Source organism: Carex rostrata, chromosome 18 (assembly GCF_964058835.1).
Source record: "Carex rostrata chromosome 18, lpCarRost1.2, whole genome shotgun sequence".
Taxonomy (NCBI): domain Eukaryota; kingdom Viridiplantae; phylum Streptophyta; class Magnoliopsida; order Poales; family Cyperaceae; genus Carex; species Carex rostrata.
This window is the reverse complement of record NC_135935.1, coordinates 2,897,659-2,917,981: the sequence shown is the minus strand read 5'-3', so window position 1 is coordinate 2,917,981 and position 20,323 is coordinate 2,897,659. Positions and strand designations below refer to the sequence as shown.

The following is a 20,323-nucleotide window of genomic DNA, read 5'->3' as shown; positions in this document are numbered from 1 at the left end:
TCCAAGCAATCAAAATAACACACACACACACACAGATAGATTTATTTTTCTAATTTAACATTATTTTTTAATATATCAAATAAATGTATCATAAAAATTCAATTATGTTTTAATTATCATTTTTCTATAAGATCTGTTAAAATTAATGGAGTATTGGTCATAAACTCATATAATTATTGATTATTCAAGCAATTATATAAATTAGATATATCAAAAATATATGAAGTAAAATTAACGATGTATATTTAAAAAAAAAATGGTGAGTCATCTATCAAATAATTGGAACAATTTAATTTCATCTGTTCTTGATAGATATGCTCAAATAATATCTGCAAAACTGTTCCTAAGAGAAGAGAGAGAAAGAGAGAGAGGTTGGAAATGGCGGTGGCATCGGCGCTCGGGTCGCACAACGTGTTTGTGTACGGAAGCCTGTTGGCAGACGAGGTGGTGCACGTGCTTCTCACACGTGCCCCCTCTTCCTCACCCGCTCTCCTTCCCAACTTGTACTGCTATTTCCGTTAATTTCTTAATAGTCTGCTCTTTCATGCAATTGGTAAATTAAGATTTTGATGTAAGCTTTATGCCATTTGATCAAGTTCTTTTTAGGTAATTCAATCCATTCTTCCATTTGTTCTTTATACTCTAGAGTTTGTAAAATTTGATTATCTATAAGAATTGAATCCCTGATTACATTGAGAAGTTTTAATTGGCCGTTCAAATTATCAAAAGTGGACTTTGGAGCGGAAGCACATGACAACCATTGTTTTGCCAAGCACCTTAGTGAACTAATGCATGGAATTGCTGTCTGATATTGGTGAACTAATGCATGTTAAATGGTCTCCAGCCAGAGAGTTAGCATCAGAGGCCGTGTTTACCCTGCCATTTTATCTGCACAAAATAACACCGTCACAGGAAAGGTTTATTTTTCTTCTTACATGCTTGGTACTGGATTGTGAGTCGAGGCTAGACTGTTTTGTGGAGGCTTTATTTAGAGTTCTAACTGTTAATTTAGCAGAAAACCAGAAACTGAATATTTTCTTGTTCATAAACTATACGCAAATTGGAACACAAAGTCGGGTTCTGGTATCAATTGAAACGGCTACAGCACCAAACCAGTACACCTCAGTTATGTTAGGACTAATTTGATAGTGAGATCCAACAATGATATTATAGAGCAAAGCTATACTCCAGAGATAATCCACCTTCATTTATGTACTAGCATTGTTAACCGGGCCTAAAGTTCTTACAAGATATAGGCTAATACACATGCTATCCTTTGTATTGATAACTATTGGTCTTTACTGATGCATTTAGGTACTTAAGGGATTAACTGATGCTGAGTTAGAAATGCTAGATAAATTTGAAGATAAGAAGTATATCAGGAAATCGGTTGAGATATCTTTGCTTGTGAGTCTTATTTCCAATATAATTACAACTTTGTTGTGACAGTGACTTGATTTAAAGCACCCTTTGAAGAATCAGTTTCAACATTTGGTACTTGTAAATTTGAAGTGCGATAAAATATTAAAGGAATCTGAATAAGTACAGAAATGGTGGTGCAGGACGGATCAGAAAAGTTGCTTGCTGAGGCATATGTATGGAGTACCGAAGACGACCCTGACTTACATGGCGATTGGGATTTTGAGGTAAGAGTATTAGTTCCATACAAGTTATACAATATCATTTTGTTTTCAATTCTATTTTAGGAACATTGTTTTAGAAAACCGAGTTTCATAAGTTTGATAATGTCACTGAACTCAGTATAAGCCTTTTTTATTCTTAGTTGGATCATTATTTGATTTCGTAGCAACTGTAGAACTACTGATATGCATCAGGACGGAAACTACTCTTGTTTGGTCACCCTTAAACTATTAATTTAGGCAAGTTTTGTAGGAATGGAAGAGGTTGCACATAGATAATTATTTAGCAAGGACAAAGGCTTTCATGGAACGCATTGGAGGAGCAGGAGCATGACTCAGACGAAGATTGGAGCAGCAACCATGATATTGAATCATTTTAAAATTTTGCAAATACCAACCAAATTGATCTTGTAAAAAAGTCAGAACCATCAAGTATCTTTTTTTTTTTTGGTGCAAATGATTGAACAGGAAAATTACCTTGGTTGGATTAATTCCAATTAAGTGGCATAGATAATGGATGTAAATATTTTGAGAGGTTTTAGTCTGTTAAGGTCATCAAATAAATATTTGTAATTCTTAGTGTTATTAATTGAGAGTTTCAATTCTTTTGGTTTTTCACTATTAATAGCACACTAAATCTAATATGTTCATTTGGTATTTGATGGACGTATCAGATTAAAGTTAAACAAGTATAAATAGATCCCTACCCATTAGAGGTTACATATAAATACTTCCATTTAAAGTTTTGTACCATAAAGAAAAACCGTTTGTACATCAAATTGAAGTATTTATGGTTGCATCTTCCGCATCAGGTAATTTTATGTTGTGAGAATTATATTATTCAAAATCTTAAAAAATATATTCATTCTATGGTAATGCATGGAAACTTTACATGTGGTAATCTTAAACTTCAGCAATCAATAACCACGAACTTTGTCATATCAGTAATGGTATGGCTCGTAATGTGTAATTCTTTCTTATTATTGTTACAAGATAATTTGACTTTCCTACCTCATTTTGCCGATTCATGCACTTGACGGATCCTTGATGAACCAAAGATGAGGGTTCCTCATGAACCGGAGTTCAGAATTTAGAAGCAAGAGAGAAGAATGTGTACGGGTATTATCTTCCTGTGAAATTAACACGAGGTAGTAGGTCAGACTGGTACAAAAAGCCTTTTATTTTAGCGCTAGTAGGATGTCTACAGCAGCCAATGTTTTAAAATGCAGTTTTGTTCGTATATACGTTATATGTCTGCATATGTGAATTTTAATGTTGATTTATGTATACAGATTTTAAATGAGAATTCATGTATATACATATTCATATGTGTTCAAAACTGTCTGAGAAGGACTGCATGATGTTCTGAGCACGATTGTCGACTGCATAGGTATATGCAATTCATGCAGCTGCATTTTAAAACACTGTTAACATTCTGTTCATAACTACCTCAAATGAATACTGAGAATTACAAACAGAGGTGCCAATGGATCAGATATAGTTTTAAATTTTAATTATCCGTATTCAACTAGTAATATATACCATATAGTTTAATATATATTATAAAAATACTATATTATTTATCATTAAGAAAAGCAGATATTCATATTCGTATCTTTTTAATATCTGATTAATATTTGTATCCGTCTAATATTCGATCCATATCCAATCCGTTTGCACCCATAACAAGGCATTTCGGGTTCAACTAAAAAAAACATCCAAAATGCCCATTTACACCTGAAATCTCAGGTTCTACTTCACTGGAATAGTTTCTTACTGGGTTAAATATTAAATTGGAAGGCTCATTCCCACTAAACAGTGTCAGAACCGCAATTGGGTAAGGCTGTGCTTCAGAAATAATGCGCGGAGAGGAAGGAACAGAAACGGAGAGGAAGGTGATCAGCGCGTTGCTCACCTCCGAACAGTGTTTCGTACACTTCGATTTGAGAGTAGCAAATCTCAGCGAAATACACAACGTCGTCACCTCCGAACAGTGATAGAGTCCGAATTAGTTACGGTCTGGTCGCTCTTTCCCTCCATTCCCTTTCATTTCCTTTAATAAAAAACCTCTTTCCCTCTTCTGAAGCACAACCTAAAGGCATCAAATAAAATTCACCGCACGATGTAATAGAGGAACCAAATCACTCCCCTTTGCGAGATAAATGTACATGGAATGTAACTAGAGTGCTTTTTCAATTTTTGGTGAACTTAACTTCAAAATATATCAAGTAGACTTTAAATCACAAATTTAAACAGCTGAAATCAATCCATTTCAGAAATATTGTGTTTACATATCGAATTAATTTAGTTAAAATTAAGAGATAAAATATAATAAAAAAAGAACCCGTTAAAATTAACTTTCAATTTTTTTACAGCTCGACTTAAATAATATATTAAATCAAAAATTTGTAAATTTAATATGTAAACACGTGAAGTAGATTAATTTTCAACAATTTAAATTGATTGGCTGAAATCATTATGATATCTTTTTTGATAATATGATTATTTTATTTTGTAAGGACATCTTAATTCTACTCTATTGGGTTGAGTAACGCATATTTTTGGACAGAACATGTTGAGATATATTTTAAAAAATCATGGATACAGAGGTTGAAAATTATATATAAAAAAAAAGTGGGCACAAAAGAGAGAGAGAGTCTTCGTTTGTTCCGAAAAAGCTCGTCTGGGGAGGCAGAGAGAGGAAGTCAAGGGTTCAAGAAAGAGATCCTCGGCAACCGCTGGCAGATTTTCGGAGAGGGAAAGAGAGGTCAGGCATGGCGGGATCGATTTCGTTGGCGATCGGCCCGCACAGCGTGTTTGTGTACGGAAGCCTGATGGCGGACGAGGTGGTGCAGGTGCTTCTCACGCGCGTCCCCTCTTCCTCACCCGCTCTCCTTTCCAACTTGTGCGCTGCCTCTATTCAGCTCTTTATGTAATCGTGCATGTATCTTGTTAATCCACATACAACTCAATTGACACATGTTTTAATGGCGTGCAGCCACAGATTTAGCGTAAAGGGCCGTGTTTACCCGGCAATTTTACCTGTAGAAAATAAGTCTGTTTCTGGAAAGGTTTGTTTCCTTCCTATACAAGTCGAGAATAGTTTTCTAATTGCTATGATTCCTGTATGAACAAATGAAGTTCAAATTAGCTGGACTGGAGGCTCTATGGAAGTTTTTTTTACTGACAATTAAGCTGAGACATTTTTTTCTAAGCGCAAGATGAAGAACAAAGCCCATCTCCTACGGTTACTCAATTTGGAACCAACCTCAAAACTATATATTCACTGAACTAATCAATAAGTGGGCAAACAATTAGGCTGGTTTTAGTATCGACCAGTATGCCTGTGTGAAACCAAACTGCTACAACTTTGTAATGATTTAACCAATTGCAAGCTCCGAAACTAAAGAGATAACTCACCTTCATTTATGTAATCATACCATTATTTAGGACTCTTTTATCTGAGAAGGTATTGGCCTAGTAAATCTATCCTTGGTAATCTATAATATGACCATTCTTACATTGTTGTATTCAGGTAATTACGGGGATAACTGACGAGGAATTAGTTATACTAGATAATTTTGAAGATGTGGAGTATGTCAGGAGATCAGTTGAGATAACTTTGCTTGTAAGTCTGATTTCATCACAGGAACAACTTTTGTGAAATCTATTAATTCTTAAGCACAATTTAAGAAACTAAATTATCCCCTAAATATGAAGCACAAAAAGTATAATATTAACTATAAGGACGATGCAGGACACGTCTGAAAAAATGCTCGCCGAGACATATGTATGGAGTGACAAAGATGACCCTGACTTATATGGCGAGTGGGATTTTGAGGTAAAAATATTACTTCCATGCAAATGCATTTCACAAACAAAATACAATCCTATTTGTGAATTTTGCTTCTGGGGACTTTTGAGTTTGTCAATCCAGTCGAACTGCACACAAGCTATCATTGCCTTTTGATTGCATCAATTCCCTCATTATCTTTTTATTGGACGGGAAAGTGATCATATATCACAGTATTTTGTCAGGGCATGAACAGAAAAATGCTTTGCCCATTTAATCCTCGTTGTAATAAATTAACTTTGGTGAAATTTGTAGGAATGGAAGAAATTGCACATGACAGGCTTTTTGGAGATGACAAAGGATTTCAAGGAGATACTGGGGGAATCTGATTCCACAAAGACCCGAGTGGAAACATATGAATCTTTCTACAAAGAAGATTCCTCGTCAGATATGTGATCTGCTTGCCTAAATTTGTTGTAATTACATAATGACAATTACAATTCATGTTTCCCAAATTTGTAAATACAAAATGACAATTATAATTCATGTTGTGAAAAGTCAAAACCACCATGCTTTGGAAAAAATTCAAACATGAATATGGCCTCGGATAAATGAGAGGGATGACTCTCTACTTGTTATATTTCTGCAATTCAGTACCCATGCTGCTCATTAAAGTTCGTATCAATGAGAGGGGTGACTCTCTACTTGTTATATTTCTGCAATTCAGTACCCATGCTGCTCTTTAAAGTTCGTATCAATAACCATATCGATCATGGCATGCAAATCTTATTTCTCTCTCTCTTATGAAGTTCAAATTTGGTTATGGTTTCAACCTCAGTTATCCTAGAAAGGGTTGGCAGTGAACATAGGATATACCAGACATTCTACACCCAGTTTTGACAAATCTTATTTCTTTGTTTCTCTTATGAAGTTCAAATTTGGTTATGGTTTCAACCTCGGTTATCCTAGAAAGGATTGGCTGTGAACCTAGGATATACCAGATATTCTACCCCCAGTTTTGACAAAGGATTGGCAGTGAACCTAGGATATACCAGATATTCTACCCCCAGTTTTGACAAACCGCACAACAGCAACAGTATTTGACAATTTACATTGCCAGTTAGGCCAGTCCTATTACTTGCGAGTATTCCACAAAATCAGGACCCACTCCAGGCAGTTAGAACCAAGGATGACATCAAGATATAAGTTTTTACAGGCAATCAGAACCAAGGATAACATCAAGATAATAGTCTTTACATGAGCACAGCTAGGCTAGGCACGGCTTGCATACACATACATGGTTCAGAAGTTTTTACATGAGCACAGCTAGGCTAGGCACGGCTTGCGTACACATACATGGTTCCAAAATTGGCCCTAATAGCCCCCAAAATGTTGCACTTGACCATTAGAACCCTATAACTACACTAACCTAACTGGTATATGATAGCGTCTATTCCCAAGTGCCACTGAGCAGTGGCTTAGTAGAGACAGCATCACCAAACATCTTAAGTAAATCTGATTCACACTCAGTTTTTAACTCCAACCCTAGTTCCTCCTCTATGTCGTCAGAAGCTGAGATCAGTAAGAACTCGCAACCCTCATAATTCAAAAAGTCTGGTGGATCGGCTGGGGAGTACCTCTTCTGACCAAACTGACCTTGCAGGCTTGCCGGAAAAGCTGCCTTGCGCTTCTCTGGTAGGCCTCTGAACTGGGACCCACCAGGCTGCTCAGGGTTTTTTATTTGGATAACGAAGGAGGCCTCACATTCTATGTTTAGTGCTTCAAGGGGCGACTCCTGGGGTCCACTGACGCCAGCTGCATCTAGCACTGGGAACTCCAGCTTGTAGATGAGGTATGTGTGGTTCTGTTTGCCAGACTGGTGGTGTAGGATCCTGTAGACACCTTCTGCTAGTGCTCTTGCCTCTTGAGTACGGCGGTGGCCACGTGTTGCAGTGTCATACTCCTCTGTCAAAAGGAAATGCATATAATTTTAAATCTTTGGCCTAGAATTTTAAGAAAGGAGGAAGCAAAATAAGAACCATTCTGCATTTTTTTGTGGTTCAATTAATTTTGACATAACTTGATAATTAATACAATATTGTACCTCCTTTCAAAGCAGCTTTGATGTCGTCAAGTTTGGTAGTGACAAGGTCGATATGACCCCAGGAGGGTCGACCTCTCTTGCTTGGATCAGGCAGGCTCTTCTTACCCATTATTGCCAGACGAAGTAATGGTTGCTCTCTAATGTTCACTTCCTTCAATCATTTAAATATAACAAAGAAAATTACAGTACATCTACAGATGTGTATTGACATAGTATGAACAGCTGAAACCTATCCAAATGGGATCTCACAGGGCAGAACCAAAAACAAAAAAAATCAGTGTTATCTGCAAATAAGGTTCTCCTTTAAATTTTCTCTATGCATGATCGTCTCAATGTATAAACTTCCCTATTAAAGAGAGTAATATTGCACTGAATTCATTTTTAGATTTTGAATTAGGGAACGTGAAGATCAGTATGTCCTGAAATGAGAGATTCGTTGCCTACATAACCACTCAAACCCTCCAAATTTCTCTTAAATTTAACCGAAATAACAATGGATTCCTGAATCTATATAGTAATACAAATGTTACCTCCTCCCCGTGACCGCCTTCGAGAGGGCCGCTTTTCGTATCATTTTTCTCGTCTCCGTCCTCCTGAGAAGCCTTTTCCCCTTCCTTTCCAGAATCAGACAATTGTTTTTCTTCCACGGACCGTTGATTCAGGGCGCATGACTATGTACATGCGTTGCACATCATCTGCGCTGTGAGCTTCTTCCTTGTTTACCTTCGGCCTATAGAAGAAAAATATTTCTCCCTTCTCCTATGAATTAAAAATTACAACGTTTAACAAATTTTATTTGCACTAATTAAATACAAATGTGCAACAAGCATAAATCGGTGATTCAACGTAACGTTACCTGGATTTCGACCTTAGGTTCGGGTCTGGTCTTTACCTCCTCACCTTCTCCCATTTGGATTCGCTGTTTCCAATATCCTTTATTCCTTTATTCTCGTTTCCTTTCTTTTGAGCGTGGAGGAAGGGATGCGGTGGATATATATTTTATACACCTTAATTTTTGTAACTAGGTCTTGACGTGGCACTGTGCATGATATCTGTCGGTGCATACATGTCCTAAGCTCTGACTCCAGACCACCAGAATCTAGAAGCAACAATTAATTCATCACCTTCAATGAAGAATATCTCATAAAAAACGTTCTTCTGTGTTACTAGCTATCTTCAATGAATCAATGCAATACAGAAGGATTTGGTGAGGTGAACGCTGCTGTCATGAATATAGGCCTTATAGAGGAAAACACACCTGTTTTACATTAAAATCAAATTTGCTTTTTGTATTTTTAAATAACTTAAAATTAACTATAGTATTTCATTATTTTACGGAGAAACTCTAAAATATTTGATGGACAAGTATATTTTTTTTTTCCGTAAAATGCCCCTTGCCATCTTAAAAAAAACAAACAAAGAAAGAGTATAGCGGGTTTTTTTTTGAAACCCAGCTGTATAATTTTCATTAAATAAAAATAAAATTACATTCATTTTATAACATTTACTTCAACATTATCACATTCCAATCTAAACAACATATCAACATCTAACAACATATCGTCTAATTATTTAACAACACAACACACCATCTACCTTGCAGCGTCTGATATTACATCTCATTGAACAAGGGAAAAGTGAAACCAATGTAACTGCGTTGCAGAATCCTACCCAAATTAGCTACTTTGCGGGCAAATTAGTTATCTTCCCTGCTTACATGAAACATCTGAAATCAGGATTACGATTCATCACCAGCCACGCTTCCATGACCTCCTTGTGTGCTTGCCACTCCACACTCGTTGGCAGGTTTTTCTCATTGATCAAGTTAACTAGTTCTTTAGAGTCTTTCACTGTGGCCAAATTCATACCTGATAAGCTCGCTTCCGCAAAAAATAGAAACCCCACACGCCCCAGGTTCGGATCCTTGAAGGAACCATCCACCCAACCACATAATTCCCCCTCATCCCTATTAACACCCATCCGCAGCAGCCCAAATTTCTAATAAGTGTTTACCTGAGCCATAGCTGTAGATAGAATGCACTTGGGAGTTTGCATCTTACCAGAAAACATGTATGTGCACCTTGCCTTCCATACCAACCACATGATGGTGACCATCATGGCCAGGTTTTGTTGATCCAGATGCTCTCAGAAGGATTGAAGAATGTTGTGAAGATTCCCATGCAACAAGACAAGCCCAGTTCTGATACCCAGGGGAGGAGGCAAACCATACCCCTCTTGGTTGTTCACACATGAACAACATATGCATTAAATATCTAATTTATAGTTTAGACGAGAATACCAAATTTACCTATTTTATTTTTCCTCGGTTCCTTTCCAAACTTGGTCTGGGCTAGTAGGATGCTGATCTGAGATTAGATACCCTTTCCCCCAATGTTTCGACTTCAACATTTAAAGATAAGTGTAATTTACGAAGTAATCTTTTCTTAGTCAACCCCGTTTCCACAGGAAAAAAACAGAAAACAGAAAAAAGCAACTAATAAACTTCCAAACTGAAAAAAAAAAGAGTCATCTGCACAGCAAAACTTCAATCATTACACTTATGATATTTCACCCGTCTAAAGTACACTGTATTCACAAATGAAGCAAGTAAATTAGCACCTTACTGTTGTCAAGCCCAGACTAGAATACATTATTTCCAACCCAAAAATTTTAACTATCAGAAATGTCAGTAAGCTTTATTGATGACAAAAGATAAAAAACCCAATCATCAAGCTCTGGGAAGTTGTACAGCAGCTAACGGATTCATTTGCACAGAGAAGGCCAGCTTCAGTGCGTCAAATGCTGCTTGCTTTAGAGAGTTCATCTGCTTTGTTGCTAGACTGAAAATATGTATTTGATTATATTAGTAATTTCTAATTCTTCAAAATACGCTCTCATAGACAACCCGACCACCAGAACCATGTACCAGTAGCAAAGAGTAAGAAATTAAAAATAAAAAGGTACGGACCTCTTGAAAACACCACCTCTCTTACGAAGAAGGAAGGACATCCAAAAGAACAAGGAGAAGAAGAGCATCAGCTTTCCACTAGGGATGACGAATTGTAGTCTTCCGATCTTTATTTTCATTGACCGAAACCACCAAAAGAAGGGGTTGAGACGGTCACTGCCACGTTGCATTGATTGTTGGATGAGCTTCCGGGAGAAGTCTTGCCTTTCTTTGTCCCCTTTTGGTGCCGCAGACTGCTCATTCCCTGTTTCGTGTGAATCATCATTTGATGATGGCAAGGTGAGCCCTGGTGCTGCTCTCTGTGTCGCTTGCTGCTTTTGCATAGCTTGTAAAGAGTGTAGTCTTCTCAACAATGCCTTATTAAAGAACAACAGTTCAGTCAAATTGGATAAGAAGCTTATCAGTCAGATTGGATCTGTTACCCAATGTGGTATAAAGCATACTGAATTAGTTTGTTTCAAGCTTTCCAGGGCTCTCTTGTTTTTCAGTTTTCTACTTTTTGTGTTTCGAATATGCATACACCCAAAACATCATTCAAACCCAGATTGAGGATATTCAATGCAGCGCATTTTTAATATGGTAATGTGGTTCATTGACAATGTACAGATTGATACATCATAAACAATATTTGAAATCCAATATTGTGGAATTATCTGATAGTTAAATTGTGCATATAAGAAATGATAAGATTTGGGGTATGCCAGTCATCAAACTATCTCAGATTTTCATCGATTTTAATTAAAGGACATTTGGTTCATCATGAAATAATAGATTGCCTAAATTTCCTAGATAGGCTATCTACATCTCTACAAATAAGCCTATAACTTAATTTGATTTATGAACTTGATATATTAATTAGAAAAAAATATTGTCAAGATTTGTCAAGTTATTTGGTTGTTAAAGGATCCTGACTCTTTAAAATGCATAGGAAATTACACCTAATTCTGGAATATATATGCATACAATATGAAAATATCCTTAAATAAGTTTCTACTTGAGAAAGAACCTGCAATCAAGCACCAAAGCGAATTCAATTAGATGCACACCATGTAAAAAGTATAATAATTATTCCAAAACGAGAAAATTACAAGGATAGGTAAAAACCTGACGGCCGTCTTGAGGCAAGTTGGCAGCTTCAACCCAAGATATGGCAAGGTCAGTTCTGTGCAAGAACATGCCGAGCAGCTTAACTGTATAAAGCTCTGCCACCTCCAAGTAAAATGTACATGCTAGAAAGTACCGTCTTATGTGGTCATTTTCCAACAGGTTGCTTGACAATTTCTCAGTTTCGTCTTCTCGTAAAACATAAACCCCTGCATCAATCATATATTCCCACTTTGATAGGTACTCCTCCATTTTTTCTTTCAGCTCGAATCCAAACCCTTCTGCCACTTGTAAGCTAGCCCTGTAAGGTAAAAAAAAAATCATGTAAATTAGGGAAGTGCTTCCAAAGGGGCCAGTTTCCTTATGCACCTGCAAAAAACCTCAAGTACTCTCACATACCCTTCAAAAGTAGTGAATAATTCCCAGGGTCCTTTGCCTGGGAATTTCTCATTTGACATGATAATTATGCATAGAGATTATACAAATACACACTAAATTGCTCCAATTGAAGATTAATGACTCAGCCGAGAAAAGAAAAGTTGTCTTGCAGTACCCAGTTAGGAAAACTTGAACTGGGATAGCCCAGATTGAGCCATATATCTCGTTCAGCTTGACAAATACTTGCTTTGTCCTGTGATAAATTCAAGAAAAAAAAATCCAACTGAATTCGAGATTTGACATAGTAAAACATGATTGAAGAAAACATAAAAATTAATACAAAACAAGTTATCAACTTACCTCCCAAGTTCTTTGTAAGACTGAACAATGACCATACCAGCTGAATTCATCATATCAGCAAGCTCAGTATCACCTATGGGCCTTTCAAATTTGGAATTTCTTATCGTCTGAATGGTAGATGATGCCAAGGATTCAGCCTCATCAAACACACCACGCACCAAATACCTACACAATAAATTATTTGGCATAAGATTTCTATCAATTTAATAAATTAAAAAGTTTGCAACCAAGAATTCAATTAATTTTCTACCTTTCTAAAAGCTTATTACTCAGTTCGGTGTCCATACAACAAATAAAATAATTTAAGCAACAATTTCGGAAAAACAATATTGAGAAACTCGTAGAAACATCATATTTAGTAGCAATAGAAAGAATTGCTCACATAAAACCTACAAACATAAGAAAAGGGGCAGCAGAAAAAAGGAAGTACCGTTCTGCCTCGTCAATTTGATTCCATATTTGGGATTCCGAGACGATAGTCATCGCTCCCTCTTCCTCTTTCTACTGTTCTTCGCGCTTCCAAGGGAGAAAATAATAAAAAGTAGATGTACAACTCACGAGAAGTAAAGACCGGAGACGAACCGAGTCAAAACCGCGAGCGGTGAGGCATTCCGGAAGCCGTACTGACCATTTCACCAAACGATTGCAAACCTTTTTTTTTTTTTTAGCCTAATAGCTCTGGCATGCATTTTGGCAAAGATGAGGGTTTTGGGCCAACGGCCCAATTATTAGAAGCATTAACCGTAGAATGGAAAATAGGCTTATTTTGTTACCAAAGCATGGGCTTTCTTCTACGCCTTGCAAAATTAAGGTTAGATTTGGGCTTGTTCGGAACCTTTCTTTACGGGATGCAGGTTTAAAATTTCAACTTTTTCCAAGACATATTCGGTGAGTAAGTGAGATTGAAAATGAAAACTCAGTATGAATAAAATATATGTTATAGTGTGTAAATGTCAAATTACTTGTCACACATCTGCTTAGCTGATACAAGTATCAACCGAGAACAAGCTCAGATCAGGTGCAAATATCAATTGAACTTGGCTACCATATAGGGGTGAAAATAAGTCCGATATTATCCGAGTGGATTCCGTATTGGAAAATTAAATACGGATCATATCCTGAGAGTAGTGGTACAGATATAGTTTTGAATTTTAATCATTCATATCTAAATAGTAGATATATACTATATAGTTTGATATATATATTATAAAATATTTATGTATATATTTACGGATATTCGATCTGTATCTGTATGTATTCGTAGAGGCGAATCTAGGATTTTCGTCAGGGATGGACAAAAAAAAATATCAAATCGGATTTAAACCCATTAAATAATTGGGTACTCGATAAAAAAAATGCTTTGACTTATAATTTTCAATGTTTTAACTTGTAATTTATAATGCTCTAACTTATAATTCTAATTACCAATCATAATTCAAAAAAATATTTTAATTTTAACTTGAATTACAAATCAAACATTCAGAGAGGAGCAAAGTCGATCGAGACCGATAGATCTCCACTAAAACTCAAAATCCATATTATCCCTATATATTTGTCTAATATTCAATCCAGTTTAGTACTCAAAAGCCCCTTTATTTCACTATTAATTCTATTTGAGCTGATTTAAATAATACTTGTGAAATAATGAGTTTAGTATTCGCAGTTTGTTAGTAATATTAAGAAGAGTAGATTAAAACAATATCATGATAGTTTCACTTGTAAAATAGAATAAGATATATATTTACCTTTTCTCTGTATGGGCTTTTCTCTAGGTATGTGAGAATTTCATCATGTATAGCTGAAAATTAATTCTTTTAACTTGGATTATACTTTGCTTTAATAGGTTCATGGAACAATTGCTGAGAATTAGAAAAATCATGAGCCCCAACTTCTAGAGAACATTGCAAGTAATTCAACTAAAAGACAGTGCAAAACTTCAAAGACAGACTCTGACATTTGGAACTATTTCAAGCACAATGAAGACAAGATGAAACCCAGGGCTTCTTGCGTCTATTGTGAGAAGTCTTATGCCGCTGTTAGGAGTCGTCATGGCACAAAATCCTTGTGGAACCATCTGATGTATCTTTGTCCCAACTCACCTTGTAGAGAGGAAGATCCAAAACAAAAGAAGCTTTTATTGGAACCTCAAGATGGCCAAGTGCAAAGCTCAAAGCTGTAACTTTTAGTATAGATGATTGTAGAAAGGCTCTTGCAAAAATGGTTATGGTGGATGAGATGGCCTTTAGGGTGGTAGAAGGAGAGGGTTTTAAAAATTTAGTAAAAACTGTCCAACCAATGCTCAACATACCTTCTCGAGTTACTGTCAGTAGGGACTGTTTGAAGCTTTTTGAGGAAGAAAAAGTAAAACTGAAGAAATGCCTAAAGAACCAGCGTGTGTGCTTAACAACAGATACTTGGACTTCCATTCAGAACATGAATTATATGTGTCTAACAGCACATTGGATTGATCATGATTGGAAATTGTACCAAAGAATACTCAACTTTTGTGTAGTTCCAGATCATAAAGGGGATACAATTGGGCAAACCATTGAGGATTGTTTGATTGAATTGGGCATTGGTGGTGTATTTACTTTGACAGTAGACAATGCAACCTCTAACAATGGTGCAATTAATTATCTGAAACGAAAAACTAAAGATTGGAAAGGTATTATTCTGGATCACAAGTACCTACACTTGCACTGTTGTGCTCATATTGTTAATCTCATTGTGAGGGAGAGTCTGGATGAGCATTTGAATCAGTCCAAAGTATTAGAAAGGCAGTTAAGTATGTTAAGTCATCTCCTAAAAGATTAGCCTATTTAGGGATTGTGTTGAAAAGGAGAAGATAAAGAGTAAAGGTTTGTTGTGTCTTGATGTGGAAACTAGGTGGAATTCAACTTACTTGATGTTAGAGTGTGTAGAGAAATTTGAGAAGGCATTTGGGAGGCTTGGTGATATAGATAGGGACTATCGATCATACTTTGGTGCAGATGAAGAGATTGAGAATAAAGATGATAGAAACAACAACAAGGGCAAAGGAAAAGGTAAAATTGTTTCAACACCAGTAGAAGAAGATTGGGTCAAAGCTAGATGCTTTGTCAAGTTTTTGAAATTATTCAATATATAGAGTTACAATTCGTGTACATCATATAAATCTTTTTCAAGAAGATTTTTCTTTTAAATCTTCTTCGGGAAGATTAAATTAAAAAATGCACTTCATGTAAAATTCTATGAATCATACTAAACATCTCAAAATAAATATAAATAAATTGATAACTTATTTCATTTAGCAATTAATATGAAGTATTATTTATATAAATGAAATTGAAATAAAAGTTATTAAAATTACCTCGAATCTTCAACTAGTAGAGCTCTCGTGCTGATAACGTGTTATAAAATAAATATGAACAAGCATAAAGAAGAATAAGCAAAATAGAGATGAAAAAGATGGCAATCTCTTTATTCATACATTTCTCATATGTGTACAATACAAGATTACAAATACTCTATTTATAGGCCACAAATTGTGAACGAAAAACCATCTAAATTAATTACAATAATAAATGGGAAAATTAATTCCAATAGTAGTGGGATATGAATTCCAATAGTAGTGGGGATAGTGGAGAATTAATGTTGGGAGTTATGAACATCCACATTAATATTTTATTTATAACAGTAAGTACATTTTCAGTCCACATATATATATATATAAAAACATAAATAATATATAATTGGTACTCAATTGGTACCAATAACGAATGCCAAAGCCCTTTTTAATCAATAAACCCATCAAAAATCCAATTCAATCAAAAGAACAATTTATACACACTCAACAATATTTTATAGATGACTTACTACTATTTTTTTTTTCAATTAGAAACTAACTATTTCATAATACTAAAATCTTCTCATTAAAAATGAAACAAAATAAAATGAGTAAATTTTACCATTGTCACGTTATGTATTATTTAGACATTACATTAATCAAATTCAAGACAAGTTGGCTCTTCAGTAACTATTTTATAATTAAACTGTTCAGAATTCACCTTGCTTAATGAAGGACTAATTAACAAATTCCTAGTGCAGTATAATTTAAATTACTCATTACCTATTTTGTTGTCAACTAAAAACCATGTGCTATGTAGCATAAAAAAAAAATTCAAATTTTCAATGTTTATCTTCCATCAAACCGTTGATCTTATTTATTTTTATAACTAATGCATTTCAAGTATTTAAACAAACAAATCTAGTTAATTACAATTAATTAAGTTAAAATGTTAATTTTTTTAATATCTTGATTTTGTATAAAATGAATTTATAGAACTAAAAGCTTACATAGATGCATTCCTTGTGAAACATAAATGAAAAGCCAAAGGTCAGGTATAGAACACTTGTGGTATTTGGAACCTTCGTATATATTTTCATATGTTCGTTAAAATTATTATAACATTTCCCGCGTTCAATTTGATAGAGAGATTAAAAACACCAAAACATAACATTCATAAATGGTTCAAATTAGTGACTTTTGTAATTAGACTCATGTCCTTTACAACTAAATTTTTTGTTTTTGTTTTAAGGGAAAATTTCTGCTGTACCCATACAAATTTTTGAAATAGCCAATATCTCCATAAATACACAATAATAGCTAATATCCCCATCAAAACTTAACAATCTTTCTTTTATCCCCATCTAATTATTTAACTTTTTATTTAATTATATTAAAATTTGATTTGACAAAAATACCCTTTTAATTTTAAGGTGATTTTTGTTTCTAATCATCTTCTTCATCCCTTTCCTGTGCTTCATGCTTAATTGTAATAAAAGAACGAGATGCATTTTAGTTTCATTTTCCTTCCCTAATTACCATATGTCTGTATTCTCTATTATCTTTTCTCTTCCTCTCTCCAGGATTAAATGGCAGAGGCCAAAACAAAATGCATTTTTCTCCTAACCACGAACTCTCTCCTCTGCCTCCAGCTCACTCGACAATGACCTCACCGCTTTGCTCAACTTCTACACCGTCTCCGATCAGTTATTAGGTGCGCTCTGAACCTGGAACCGCTCCGACCCCCTTCTCCACATGCCATGTGGCTCGGGGTCACATGCGACGGCGGCCGGGTCATGCGCTTGGTACTTGAAGACTTGAACCTGACCGGTACAGTTGGCTCTGTCCCAGCTTGACGGTCTCAAGGTAATTAGCCTCAAATCAAACCTGTTATTGGGTACCATACCCGATTTATCCTCTCTCTGGGCTCAAGGTTTTCTTTCTCGCTTACAACAATCTTCTAATTCTACACCCGCTGTTGTAAGAGATAATGTCTTAAGAATTAGATGGTATATCATCTCATTCGCACTTTAACGTCAAGTTGGGACAATTAGCTGTTATTAGTATTGTCTCTCTATGGAGAAATATATTGTCTTAACGGAGAAATATACTATCTTAAGTAAAATCTTTGTAAAAATCCTGAGATCCTGAGTAAACAAGTAAACCTTCGGCTATCATCCCTGATTCCAATTCATTAGCAGCACAGCACCTCAATTGTTGTACAGAACACCTCTATTTGATATTAGAAGGGTATATTGGTCAAATAATATTTAATATATAATTAAATAAAAGTTAAATGCTTAAATGGGATAGAAGAAATTTTGTTAAGTTTTTATGGGGATATTGGATATTATTGTGTTTTTATGGGGATATTGGCTATTTCAAAAATTTGTATGGGTACATCAGAAATTTTCCCTTGTTTTAATGAGTCAATTCTTTAATTTATGAAAATAGTAAAATAGAGAAATTAATATTTTCTAATAGATAAAATTAACTCATTTATCAATAGTCTTTCATATTCAACAATACAACCAGAATAATAAAGAATTGAAATATATTCTAAAAACTATTTATTGTCACTTTTTTGTCTATTCGAGTGATTTGTCGGGCCCTTTGTTAAACAAACTTCACTTGTCTTGCTCTGTGACATTAATCCAATTCATTACAACTTTCCAGCTCAGTTAGGTCAGTTCTGCGAAAAGCCGCTGATCTTTTGTGGGTTTTCCTAAAAAAAAAAAAGATCTTATGTGGGCTCCATCAATAGTTAAACTAAGCTGTCAGCCATTGTATTGTCCGATTTTTTTTTTTTATTAATAGAGAATACTATATATTAATAATTAGATACGATTTCGTAAAATTTTAAATATAAGAAAAACGTCATCATTTATAATATGCATAGTAATGTAACTCAACGTTATAAATCACAATGTTCAGTTAATTTAATTGTTAACAGTTGTTAAAAAGAAGAAAAAATGATAGCTGGACGTATGATTATGGTTTATAGCGACCAACTACAATATTTAAAGATCATTAGTAATCGAATTAACTTGACATTATGAATTATAACGTCCAGCTACAGTGTTCCGAACGTTCTTCTTGTTTTCGAAATTTCACGAAAATGCACCCATTGTCCATGATTTTATTTTATTTTTCCTATTAACAAAAAAAAAATCGGTTCTCCTGCTACTGGTAGTGTCTCGCAGACTTCAATGTTCTATCGTTTTCAATAGAAGCTGTTCGACGTGTTGGTAAATGACCAGTAACAGTAATTGTGCCCGAATATTTGTAAGAAGTTCCAATGTTCCATAATACAAAGGGTTGGGACCCTGCCGATACACAGATGGTACTCTATCAACCGATTGAGGATAGGGCCGGTGCAGCAAGTAGCTCCAGTTCCGCTACTTAACAAGATCTATCTTATTTAGCTTGCATTTAATTAAACTCCAAAAAAAATATTAGTTTGCTGTTTTGCTTTTCCTTCTGTTTACGTCTCACCATTCGGGTGTGGAACAGTTTCTATGTTTTGTATGTTTTAGTTTTGCTTTTTAGATTTTTGTGATTGGACACGACCTACTTTTGTTGTTACAAACTGAGTTTCTGGAATGAAACAGTCTATAAGCCTTTTATCAAAAAAATAATAATAATACAAAGGGTTAATTTTTAATGTGCCCGAAAATATGTTTATTATTCTTAAGCATATCTGTAAAACCAGTATAATTTGGCAACAAATAAATAAACACTTTTAACACAGACTAATAATGAAACAAGAATAGCGGATGTTAATTTTCAACCGAAAATTGGAATCATCCCTCAAGCTCCATTGATATGATGCGCATGCGGTGCCTTCTCTTCCTCAGCCACCACCCGTACCTTGCTGCTGCAACAACAACGATTCTTTCTATTACTGTCATTTGCTGCTCCTACTGTGTCAAAGAACTCTTTGTTCTCCTTCCAAACCTCCCCATCTTCATACACCTCCTTCTTCCATATCGGCACCCCTGCCTTTATCTCATCAATCACAAACCTGTAAAATTGATTCAGGTGATAAAGTGGGTAAATGAATTCCAGGCATGATACGATGAGTATCAATTACAAAACATTTTCAATTAAGTAATAAAGGCCTCTTTGAATTACTGAAATTAAGAAGTTATGCTTTGTAATTTGTACTCACATACCTACATGCCTCCATGGCATCGGCTCGATGCACAGCCGATGCTGCCACAAAAACACTGGCCTCGCCGACCGGCACGACTCCCAGTCGGTGTGATACAGCTAACCGGATCAGTTGCCACTTCTCCCGTGCAGCAGCACATGTGGTGGCCAGCCGCTTGATTGCCATAGGTTCGTATGCCTCGTAGCGCAGTTCCACGACTCGGCGGCCATCGAAGGTGTCCCGAGTGGTCCCCTCAAAGGTAGCGATGGCGCCTGCGGCTGGGTCTCGCACGTGGTTCACTAGTCGAGCTATGTCGATTGGAGCGGCCGATGTGGGGTCCAGGAGCTCTATCAGGTCACTCGAGGAGGGGTTCTTGTCTGACTCTGACGCTGCCATTGGAATTGGGTGGTTGAGTGTTGCGAAGAAAGAGGGGAGGGAGGAGGTTGGGTCGGATTTGGATTTTGGTTTGCTTTTGACTTCTTGGGTGTCGACTGTCGA

At 35.6% G+C, this 20,323-nt stretch overlaps 4 protein-coding genes and 1 long non-coding RNA gene across 8 annotated transcripts; 1 reads left to right on the top strand and 4 right to left on the bottom strand.

Moving 5' to 3' along the window:
• The first annotated feature begins 321 nt into the window (after positions 1-321).
• LOC144569420 (AIG2-like (avirulence induced gene) family protein) lies at positions 322-6,071 on the top strand. Of its 4 annotated transcripts, none has more exons than XM_078319769.1 (5): positions 322-503; positions 845-917; positions 1,315-1,407; positions 1,563-1,646; positions 1,894-2,125. In XM_078319769.1, exons 1-5 carry the CDS (start codon positions 379-381, stop codon positions 1,972-1,974), a joined length of 456 nt encoding a protein of 151 aa, XP_078175895.1. In that variant the 5' UTR covers positions 322-378; the 3' UTR covers positions 1,975-2,125. The 4 variants fall into 4 exon arrangements, with proteins under 4 accessions (XP_078175895.1, XP_078175894.1, XP_078175893.1 ...); XM_078319768.1 differs by lacking the exons at positions 1,563-1,646; positions 1,894-2,125 and adding exons at positions 5,398-5,481; positions 5,749-6,071 and having other exon boundaries at positions 344-503; XM_078319767.1 differs by lacking the exons at positions 845-917; positions 1,315-1,407; positions 1,563-1,646; positions 1,894-2,125 and adding exons at positions 4,639-4,711; positions 5,176-5,268; positions 5,398-5,481; positions 5,749-6,071 and having other exon boundaries at positions 353-503.
• Positions 5,762-6,453, bottom strand: LOC144569421 (uncharacterized). The gene is made up of 2 exons (XR_013516057.1): positions 6,139-6,453; positions 5,762-6,064 (listed from the first exon to the last, which is right to left on the bottom strand). It is a non-coding gene; the product is annotated as an uncharacterized LOC144569421 (long non-coding RNA).
• A 67-nt stretch (positions 6,454-6,520) lies between these two features.
• On the bottom strand, positions 6,521-8,484 carry LOC144569419 (uncharacterized). Its single transcript, XM_078319765.1, is given in 5 exon segments — positions 6,521-7,398; positions 7,538-7,688; positions 8,068-8,188; positions 8,190-8,296; positions 8,394-8,484. Coding segments are annotated over 5 exon segments (948 nt in total). The 5' UTR covers positions 8,448-8,484; the 3' UTR covers positions 6,521-6,883.
• A 1,564-nt stretch (positions 8,485-10,048) lies between these two features.
• Positions 10,049-12,989, bottom strand: APEM9 (3-phosphoinositide-dependent protein kinase-1). The gene is made up of 6 exons (XM_078319777.1): positions 12,778-12,989; positions 12,348-12,512; positions 12,163-12,240; positions 11,610-11,910; positions 10,506-10,861; positions 10,049-10,377 (listed from the first exon to the last, which is right to left on the bottom strand). The coding sequence occupies exons 1-6, from the start codon at positions 12,828-12,830 to the stop codon at positions 10,266-10,268; spliced, it is 1,065 nt and encodes a 354-aa protein (XP_078175903.1). The 5' UTR covers positions 12,831-12,989; the 3' UTR covers positions 10,049-10,265.
• A 6,363-nt stretch (positions 12,990-19,352) lies between these two features.
• Positions 19,353-20,323, bottom strand: LOC144569161 (molybdopterin biosynthesis MoaE family protein). The gene is made up of 2 exons (XM_078319369.1): positions 19,848-20,323; positions 19,353-19,696 (listed from the first exon to the last, which is right to left on the bottom strand). The coding sequence occupies exons 1-2, from the start codon at positions 20,219-20,221 to the stop codon at positions 19,483-19,485; spliced, it is 588 nt and encodes a 195-aa protein (XP_078175495.1). The 5' UTR covers positions 20,222-20,323; the 3' UTR covers positions 19,353-19,482.